The sequence below is a fragment of the Anser anser genome (genome assembly GCF_964211835.1).
Source record: "Anser anser genome assembly, chromosome: 8".
Taxonomy (NCBI): domain Eukaryota; kingdom Metazoa; phylum Chordata; class Aves; order Anseriformes; family Anatidae; genus Anser; species Anser anser.
In genome coordinates, this window is record NC_139728.1 from 11657747 (window position 1) to 11668635 (window position 10889).

Genomic DNA, 10889 nt, shown 5'->3' on the forward strand with positions numbered 1-10889 from the left:
TGGATCACGGCAGAGGGCACCCAGCATTTGTTGTACAAGGGTAAAGCCTACGCAAAACGTTGCTTTCGAGTTAGTTTCTCTCGCTTTGCGAGAAACTTCACACCAAAATCCGAGTTGCCATCCTCTTTTCCAATATCCTGTCTCCAGCACCTTGTTCAAAGTCACTGCTACCCAGAACGTAGCGAGCTCTCTTAGAATTGATGCTACAGTGTCTGTGGTCTACCCAAAATAACTTTCTCTGCTTTTTTCATGCCATCCAGCTTGGGAAAAGGTGTGAGGTGAAGAGGTTCTGCTGAATCCTTCGGGCAGTGACATGAAAGCCTATTGCTGGGAGGGATCTGGCGGTTGGACTTGGCAATCTTGAAGGCCTTTTCCAGCGCGGATGCTTCTGTGGAGCCTGACTGAGGGGTGATCATTTTCAGTCACACACTTCTTCCCTCGTCATCGCAGTGCCTATTCCCAGTCCCACACCTCCTTGGAAGCAAGGACTCAATGCACTCAGCCCCCTCCTCTCTCATGATACGCTACCGTGTAATTCCCCATCCACTTCCACACTCATTTGCCGTTTTTCATCATTGCTATTTCCTTTCTTCTCCGGTCCAGACGACAAATTCCAAAAGGCAGGCAAAGCAGCCTCCGTCTGTAAAACACCACCTGCATCTACAGCATAGCACTGTGTAAATAAAATAAATTATCTTCACAAAGAAGAAAACAGTGCGTTCACAATTAAACCACTAACGTCCAAGAATGTAGACACGGCCCTACAGGAAGGGAAAAGGTGCCTGCAAGTTTTAATCAAGCCAGGACCGACGGGAGAAGCATACGCATTCTTATGCAAATCCACCCCAGACACTGCACATCTGCTGAACTGGGTGTCGTTTTCCCACAGTTTGCAGAATTAATGTGTTGAACTAAGTGCCTGCCAGTGCTTGCAGTGTCAGAGCTAATTTTTAATGGGGCATTCCCAGCTGTAACACAAAATAATAATAATTCTTTAGATAATAAAGGATCTAAAGCCAGGACGTGGTTTTACATTTACTTAAGTGCAAAGACCCCCCCCCACCTCCAAGAGCTCATTACCCGCACTACTCGACTTGTTTTGTAATTAAAAATAATCCAGATTCTTAGAGAAGAGCCCTTCTACAGTATTGTGACCTTTTGAAATCCCATTAAAGAGAATTAACAAATGTTATCATCTCCTGATGATTTCTGTAATGGCTTTCAGAGAGGGGGGTGGTGGCGGCATCAAAACACACAAAGGACTGTTAGAAGTTTACAAACCAAAATGCAGTAATTTCTCTCTTCCCTTGGTTCCTTTTCTTGCAGACAAATTATATTTCCATGATTGCTATGACTCTTTACAGAGGATTTCAAAAGAATCCAGATGAGAGCCCGACTCAGTGACCTTGGGGCTAAGAAAGCATATACACCAGAAAACGCTGAAATCCCAACTATTTTTTTTTTTAAATCTATAAATATCAGTTGAAAGGAACTCATGATCTCATAATAAGTCAATGGGTCACAGTTATGCTCTTATCTTCCCTTTTTTTCCCTATTGTTTAAAAATAGGAAACAGCACCACATGAAAATGTTCAGCCAGAGATAAATCGTGTGACTGAAATACAGGAGTCAGGAAGCTGGTGTTTTAAAATAATGTCATCCTCATTTTCCCCGACACACACTAGCATTGTTGATGCCTCCAAATATTTAAGTGACTTTTAATAAATTAGTAACCTAGGCAACATTTGGCACAACACAGGCAGCTGGAAAAGCACAGCTAAAAACTCTTAACAAAAGTGAAAAAAAAAACCCACAACCATTTATGTACAAATTAACGTCAGCATTACTTAAAAAAGATGATGGGCAAATGGTTTTAATGTCAAGGGGCTAATACTGCAATAAAGTTTGGGAATAAAGCAAAGGAGAAAACAGCCTACATCCAGCCCTCAGCTGTGCTCCCGGTCACAGCCCCAAACACAGGAGGCAGCGAGCAGAGACCGAATAGCGGCGGCAGCACGGAGGATCTGTAATTCCCCCCTGCACTACAACTCCTTGGAGTCCAGAGGAGTTACCAGCGAGGCTGGCACGCAGCAGGTATGAGCAGATCACCTGCTTGAGAGCTTCAGTCGCATCCTTCGATGTCCCCTTGCTGGCTGGCAAGGGAAGGCAGTACCCCTGCCCAAAGCACGCTTGTCTGCTTTCAGTCTGTAGCAAACACAGTTACTTGAAAGCTTGCTTCTGATTAAATTCCGTCCTTTACAGCGGACAACCGACTGCAAGTGACTGCTATTTACCACCCTAACGAGATGCAAAAGTGCTTTGTGCGGTCGTTACCTAATGTTTGTAAGCAACATGCCTCCTTGGTACCTGAAGGCCACAGTAAGGTCGGACGCCCTGACAGCGGGCATTGTCCAAACGCACAGGAAACGGCATTGCCCGGCCCAGCGAGGTTTGCCTCCTGAGCCTGCTTTTGCACAGGGTTGCCAGGTGAGTTAAAAATAAGCCTACTGATGCGAAGGAAAAGCAATACTCGGGAACACCGACCTTCTTCACTTTCCAACGCAAGACCACCTCTGCAGACACGCCATACACCTCGTAAGCTCCCTTTCAGCAAGTTCCCATCCGTCCCTTCAGCTTGTCCCACGCAGGAACTCCTTTGTAACAGCAGACGATCTCCTGCAACTAACCACAGCCCCGTGCGCACACAGTGCGGCTCTACGCAGAACGGAGCCCAGCCACACTACCTGCACGCATCTCTGGAGAAAACCCTCCGCAGCTAGAACAGCCGTCCCTCAACCACCGGATCGCCTTGCCACTTCAATTTGTTATGAATTTTTGTTCGGTTTTACGATAAGCACGCCCTCCCTACCTACTCCTTGTGAGGCAGCCTTTAGGTGACTTTTTAATTGAGCTTCTGGAGCCAGGCGATAAGCTTTGGAAGTGGAGAGGACACCGCTCCCCGGAGCGTTTCGGGCTGCCTCGGGCATCCTCAGCGGCTCCGGCACCACCGTAAAGAAAATGCCGCCACCTGGTGGGATCTCCTCCGGGTCACAGGACGCGGTCCCCGGGTTTGGGGAGCTCGTGACCCCCCAGGGAGGGTCGCTGACCTCGCACGGGCATCTCGTAGCAATCTCGCCTTGAGCATGGAAGGAGAGGATCTGCTGACAACAACAAGATACTATTTGTTACTGGTGCTCACCCAAAGAGAGATGGTTTGGAAGAGGATAACCTTTGCAGTAGAAATTAGGAAAAAAAAAAAAAAAAAGGCATCAAGCTACCTACAAAGCCACAGCGAGGCAGGCTGTAAAGAAACAGAAAACCCCGGCACAGAGTCAGAGTCACAGAGTCATTTATAAAATACAGTTGAGCAAGGTAGATGATGGATTGCTGGAACGGGTAACTCACAGAAATTGGGTTTTTGGACCGAGTTTCACATGATTAGAGATGCTTCTGGACAGCGCTTGAGTCTCAGCTATTTTTTAATCTCCACATGACACTATGTGGATTACCAGAGCTTCAGTCCCGAGCACAAGCCTAATATTTTCAGGCAGCCAATACTTAAAAGCCTCAAAGTCGAGTTTCAGGCAGCTGAGAGACATTTATGTCTGGTTACACGGGGTCTAGTGCTTTTATTTGGAGTCAGAGCCAGCGAAGCTCTGCCTGGAGATCAATATCCACGAGAAAGCGTGGAGCCCTTCAAGCCTCGGTCTGCAGAGCAGGCTCTTGCTGCTGGGAGAGGGGAGTGAGAGGTTTATTCTGGCAGTCAGGAATGTCTCCAGGCTGCTGGCCGGATTAGAGGACAAGGTGATGAAAACATCCACGTCCGATCCGCACTAGTGCCTGTACAACCACTATCGTCTTTTAGCACCAATGCTAAAAGGGAAAGACATTTCCTAGTCCTGATAAGGCCCCAGAGCAGCGCTGCCCACTCCCAAGATGAACACTCAGGAAGGAACAGACTCTTCCACGTGCTGTTTTCTATGTATTTCAGCAACTCCTAGCTCACAGTTCATCATTCTGGTGCACGGGTGCTTAAGGTGAGCTTGGAACAGGCGCTCCAGAAACGGATTTGACAACCGCCGTTGCAGAAGTTTACAGTCTGTATCTAAACAGGTTGTAAGTCTGACAAAATCTGATTCTGCCCCCATCACATGCAACATTTAACACCAATGCTGCAACGCTAGCTTTATAATTCATTGTTACAAAATCCATGGATGTGCAGTCAGCCATACCAAGCGATATAATTGTTCTGTTCTCACTGTTAGCACCGAGAAAGCTGTAAATTCAGTCATTCTCCTGTCTTCCACCAAATCAGTTCCAAAGAACAGAGAAAGAGACCTTGAAACTTTGACTTAAAACACTGGTGGATGCTTTCAAAAGTCAGTTATCCCTATTACAGAGAAAAAACCCATAGCATTAACCCAAGCAAGACGATCTCTTCCCTCTTACCCATTCCACACGTGCCGTGAGGCCGAAGGAAGCCATCAACCACAACACACACTGATACATATTTTACAGAAACATCGGTTGTGTGTCAAAACTAGTGCTTGGAAACATCATCTGACGACATTCACATGATTTGTGTTTCACAAGCAATTAAACCTATCACTCTGACAAGCAAATGTGCTGTTCCCGTTCACTGTTCAAACATGAGGTTAGAGGACGCTGCTTGCGGTACAAGCTCTGTCCTTCAGCAAGCAAACGGTTTTCATGGTTTGATAAGGTCCTTGTTAATTCACCTAACCAGAAGGTGCCGAAACTCCAGAAAACAGAATGAAAAAGTTACTCTGTGACTACTGCAGGAACGCAGGAAATGCAAAAATAGCCAGACTGTGATTTGGATCTGGTAGTGAGGTCAGACGAGACCTCAGTGTCACACTGAAATCACATCGCAGGCATTGCAAAGTCCTACTGTACTCACATCGCCGTCATGCTGCTGGCAAGCCACAGAGACCAGTAACGAGGGTACTTTACGACTAAACTCTTTTCTCTCTGCTTACAGATGAAGTTTTACAGGCTCTGCAACTGGACCAGCTCCCCTCATGCTAGTAATTGTCTCCTTGGACAGAGGCGAGCTGGGTGGCACGCCGCTGCAGAACAGAGAGGCACAGAAATAAGCAGTCGTCTCCAAGCAGGTACCCAACTCTAAAAGAAGCGCTTCTACAGCTTTTCAGACTATTATCTTCCGTTTGGAACAACTCCACAGCACAGTTGTCCACGTCTCACACAGAAAAGAAACGCTGTGACATCAAAAGCTGCATTTCTTGATACACTAGAAAGAAAATGGTTCTCATCTTTTCATGTTAGATATTCCTTCCCTTCCCCAGCCATTCATGGTGAAATAATTAGTGTTAGCGTTCGCATTGTTTATCAGACAATACAGACAATAAGGCTAAGCTTTCTGCTCCTGTTTTCTTTAGCTGTGCTGCTGTGGTTCCTCGAACAACTGTGCAAGGCTTTACTTTTAATCCTATAAATAACACTTGTCACTCATAGATTTGTAACCCATATTTAGTTGTGCACAAACATGGCACAGCTTCAGTTCGATTCATTGTCCGCAAACTTATCCAGATGTGTTCACACAAGAAAAAAGGCTAGGAAGCAGGAGGAAATAAACAAATTCTAGCTAACCCAACTGCAATTTCATAGGGAAGGAGGGAAGACACCGCCACATCAGATTCTTCACAAGGGAGAGAGATAATGAGTTGTTTTTAAACTAAGAATAATTAGTTATTGTCCTTGGGCTACACGATGTATTTTTACATGCTTGAAGTCTGCCCTGATTTTTATAGCCTATCGGTTAGCTGCTCCGTCACGCAGAGTTTTTTTCCATTTATCTACATGTTAGTGTCAGACTACAAACACATCACAACACATGACGCGACTTTATCAACAAGCAGGGTTTCTCACTGTGGCTAATTTTGAAACCACATTCCTGCTTCCACTCACACGAGATATAACCTTGGGTAACAATCAGATAGGCTGGTGCCAGACATCCTCTTCATAAGTACGTTCTCATTTTACCTTCGGAAAGTATTCTAAACAAACAAACAAACAAACAATCTGAAGGCACTCTGCTTTCTTCTGAGCTCCCCCCACCAGCAGCAGAGAGGTGTTGTTTTTTTTTTTTTTCAAAAAAGGCTGCATTTTACAGTCTCAGCATCAGGCTGAGAGTAACAAAAGAAAGCCACGCAAGAAGCCGCAAGTTAGACAAGTGGAAACTACTGAAAATCCCAAACTCCTACGACAATTAATTGCGCTAAGTATAACTTTGCTCCTTGAAGCACCAGACAGAAAGCAGACAGACAACCTCGTCCCACCGCACCAGCTTTTCAAGCTCCCAGAATAAACACAAAGCTCTTTGAACAGACCGTGCTCCCCTGAAGACCTGCAGCCTGATCCTCCTCGCTGGAGGTGGCAAAGGCTAACTGACCGTGGTGGTGCTCACCATAACCAACCGTGCCCAGCCAGCAGAGCTCCTGGAGGTGACTTACTTGTGCCACCCGTACCTTTTGGGCATAACGCAACCGGTAGCGTGTCAATAACGACACTGATAGCTGGGCGCGTTGGCTTCCAGTCTTACAGACCAGGAAGAGCCTGGAGAACCTCGCCGGGATGCCGGGCAGGGCAGGACGGAGAGCGGGGCAGCAGGGCAGGACCTGCTGTGAGAAGACACCGGCGACACGAGGCGTTTTGGGGGGATTCTGCGAAGCGCCCCGCGTGCGGGGCCTGCCCGAGGAGGGACCCCCAGCTTGGTGCCGGGGGGGGCAGCGGGGCGATGCCAACACCGCCGGGGCTTCGTTCGCTCTGCGAGCGGCGTGAGGGCGGCGGGGTGGGCGAGGGAAGGACAGAGCAGCTCAGGTGGCTGACTGGGGGTGTGTAACGACGGGCTTGGGTCACCCCCCCCAAAAAAATATTAATTAATTAATTAAAAACAAAAAACTGAAGGAAAAGTTGGGCCCGCCGGGAAGTTCCCTCCGCTCCCGACCCGCCGTGCGCCCAGGCAGCCGCCCAGGCCGGCCGCCGGCACGTCCCGTCCCCCCCCCCGGCTCCCCCTTACCGTAGACGCGCAGCCAGCCCTGCTGCTGGCACACCGACTCCAGCAGGACGCGGTCCAGCGCGCCGCCCGCCGCCGCCTCCAGCTCGTCCGAGCCCAGCTCCGGCTCCGCCAGCGCCTCGGCCGCCCAGGCCGCCGGCTCGCCCGCCGCGGGGGGCGCCTCCATGCTGGGGAGCGGGGGGGAGGACGAGGCGCCGCCGCCCTCCCGCCCGCGCTGCGCCCCGGCCGCGCCTCGCCTCAGCGCGGCTCCATCCCCGCCTCCCCCGGCCCCGCCGCCCCCCGCCCCCTGCGTCACGGCGGCGGGCGGAGGCCGAGCCCGCGGCCGCCCCGCTCTGGGCGCCCGCCGCCGGCGGCCACGCACCGGTTCCTGAGGGGGGCCCCGCCCCGCGCCCCGCTCCCCGAGCCTCCGGCCTAGGCCTGGAGCTGGGCGCCGGGGGGGCGCAGCCCTCCAGGAGGTTCTGCTCGCACACCCCCCTTCAGAGCAGGGCGTGAGCCCGCTGTGCCACAAGGGTTTCACAACAGCACTGCCTCCGTCCCTCGCAGGGATCTCAAAGGGGCGGTTTCAGGCTCAAAAATGGGTGTGAGACGCCGCTCCCGGGGTTTCAGTGCTCCCCAACTACACCAGGCTTTAACTTTCTATTTGGTTTTTGGTCAAGTTCCCATCGATCAAGGTGCATGTTCTTAAAAATCCTGAATAAAATACCTGCGAGGGTAGCGTGCGTGTGTCCCATCGTGTTTTAAATCAACACTGAAGCGTGGGTTCGCAGGGAGGGTGGGCAGGGGGGTCGGCTGGCTTTGGGCACTTTGTTCTGGGTTTGAGCCTGTCCCTGATCAATATGAGCTGGGAAAATTCATCCAAGCACAAAGATTCAGTGATTATCTCCATGGTGCATAGGTGATTTAGCGAATCAGCCATTTCTTCCACGTTTCTCCGAAACAACGTACTGAAACCTAAAGCTTAGCGCAGGCTGTCTCTAAAGGCCCATCTCAGTACACAACTTCTGCAGCAGTAGAAAGAGCCTAACAACTTTTTCTTTATTCAAACAGCTAAACAACGCTGTCCTTGGCATGGCCGCAGAGCCGTTACACGGCCATAAAGCTGCTTTAAGCCAGATACAGCTCCCCCACTTCTAACCGTGCTGCGTGCCATCCTGTTTTATTTGGCACTACAACAGAGTACGAGCATTCGCGTGGTGAGTTACGGCACCTCGGCCGAAGAGCCGTAACTTCCCTCTGAAGGGGCCATTACTCTCTAAGCTCTGCAGTGTAACAAAATCAGCAGCCTGAACCCCAAAGTTTGTCTCCGGTGCTGTCTCACAGCTGTAGCACTTGCACAGCAGCACTGAACCGACTGGATTCGAGTACACTCACGCTGGTGTAGTTGTGTTCGCAATGGAAGACGTACGAACTATTTCAATAGAGAAAAAAGTCCTGCCAGCCCTATGATTAATTGATGAAACCTTGTTTCCTGGGGGTTTCGGTCTCATGCTTGACTATGAGCTTGACCTGAATCTTGCCCTACAACTGGGTCATTCTCTATCCAGTCAGGAGCTCTGTTTTCTGAAATGGGATGAGTTTGCATCGCAGTTTTTCCATTGTAGGGTGGGAATACGCACCCTGCTGCAATTTCCAGGCTGACTTTGAAAACAAAGAAACCTCCTTCCTCGAAATGTTGGCTTGTTTCATGATCGGCAGAACCGGTGCAGCCTGGTTTCCCACTGATTCACATCCCAAGGCAGACTCCCTGGGATCTAGCAAGGGGTGGACACCTGCAGTCAAGAGTCTCGTAGGATCTCTCTGCTTTACCTTGCTGCCGGTGTTCATTATTCCTGCTGGCATTTAATTAGCTCTTGGACCTTTATGACTCTTTCTTTTGTTTGAAACAGATCAGCAGGTTCAATGCTTACTGAGGTTTTATGAGGCGAGACACAGGACCACGAGAAAAGAGAGATCCTGAGTTTGGTGGTGTCAGCCTCAGTTCTCTGGGAAGTAAAGATGAAAAACTTACCCCCACTAACAAGAAGAGTTAGACCAGGCAGAAACCTGGCGAGGATTCATCCTTTCACCCCTGTGACAGGCGCAAGGCAATTCCTCCGGCCTCTTGCATAAAGATGCAGCCCCTCACCATCTGAGCAGGCCATGTGGGCTGCGCATCCCTGGGGAGCCAGGCCACCCAGTAACATATCCTGGCTCCTTTCCACCCCAGAGCATGCTCTGCGTCATGGTTTCCAAAGGACTGGGAGCTGAGGGTGTGCAGGGCTACTCCTTCCAGACAGGACATCTGCATAAATTGCCATAATGATACCATAAAGCAGCACGGCAGCCAATTCCTCCCTCCTACGTACTCTACCCTTGCTCATTCCCGCTGCTGCTGATAATATAACATATTCTCCAACCTTATCACTTAGTGGCCGTAATCCAATAAACTCGTCAAGGTTTTCCCTCCTGCGCTCTCTGCGGCCCTCTCCTCTCCTTCAGCCTGTCCTAAGCCTGTCCCTCAGCCGTGTCCCTGTGTCTACCTGCCACAGCTTCAGCAAGCTTGCACGGGCAGCTGCAGGGGAAGGGGGGATGGAGCTGCTCGGAGAACGCGAACAGGAGCTGGCGTATTGCGAGGGAAGGATGTGGCTGTTGAGCTGCTGCCAAAAGAGGAATTGTGGAGTTTGAAAAAGCTGCCACATAGTGCCGGGACGACAATTACACAGGACCGGCGCGGGACACCGACAACTGGTTCCCATCAAGTGGGGACTGGTTGTGTCTGCCAGTATCATCGGCCCGTTCCCAACGCGAGGTCTGGAGCGACCGGAAAGTGAAGTTTCTGAAATTTGCACTGCAGCAGAAAACAAAATCCATTCTTCTGCCTTCACTTGTGGGTTTGGGTGCAATATAAACAATAATAAATAGCAGAGATGACTAAAATAGGAAGGCTGATTTTGCAGGCATGGCAGTAGCAAAAATAGACATATTTTGTAAATAAAGATGTCCTGGAAATAAGAGATGCCTGAGTTTCATGCCCATCAGTTCAGCTGTTCTGGCTTGGGGACTTCTCGGCCAGTAGTGCAGAGGGGATTTGTGCAGGCGTAAATGATCAGTAACCAAGTGCATGCACGGAATTCCCTTTGTGAGAAGCAGGGCCGGGAGCTAATCTGCCTGTGGCCGTCACGTTAACCCACAGGCTCTGGTTAAATTGGGACTGGAGCTTTACTCAGACAGAACAGGTTAAAGCAAAGTGTGTGAGGGGAGCTGCAGCTGTATTTCCATTCATCCAAAGCCTGTACATGTTGTAGAAGAAATTGAGCTACATCAGCACGACTTGGGAGAACAAAGCTTTTGTGCTGACCTTCTTCCCGAACACATCCACGTCTTCAGGAGCAAACAGGTCTCAGTTCGGTGATCTTATCTCAAAAAGGGAAAAATAAAATGAGAAGATACACAGAGGAGGGGATCAGGACAGTGGAAGCGATGGAGTAGATAGGGCATGAGGAAAGGCTACAGAAAGGAAGGGGCTGCAGCATGGAAGAGCAGCACCTCGGGGCAAGCAAAAGCGGAAAAATCTGAAGGATGCCACGGACCTGGAGTTTTATTCCTCGCAATGCAAGAGCTAAGGAGCATGGAGAGAAACTATCAGGTCCAAAGCAGACAAAAGGAAGCACTTTTTCACACAACACATAATTACGCTGTGGAACTTACTGCCACAGGATGTCACGGAGGCCAAAAGTATAAATGAATTCAAAAAAAAGGATTAGACGGATTCGTGCAGCCTCCAGCTCAGGAAGTCTCCCCGCTGCTGATTGCCGGAAGCCGGCAGGGTACGCCGGAGGAAGGATTGCTTTAT

At 49.8% G+C, this 10889-nt stretch overlaps 1 protein-coding gene across 4 annotated transcripts in view; it reads right to left on the reverse strand.

Moving 5' to 3' along the window:
- Positions 1-7611, reverse strand: part of RASAL2 (RAS protein activator like 2) — a 178100-nt gene extending 170489 nt beyond the window's left edge. For 2 of the 4 annotated variants that reach the window (XM_083845881.1, XM_083845879.1), the window contains exon 1: positions 7061-7322. In XM_083845881.1, the coding sequence (XP_083702007.1) occupies positions 7061-7223 (163 nt within the window). In that variant the 5' untranslated portion in view covers positions 7224-7322. Of the gene's footprint in view, positions 1-7060 lie in introns of all 4 variants that reach the window. The other 2 variants (XM_083845870.1, XM_083845880.1) reach the window with 2 other exon arrangements.
- Positions 7612-10889: the final 3278 nt, after the last annotated feature.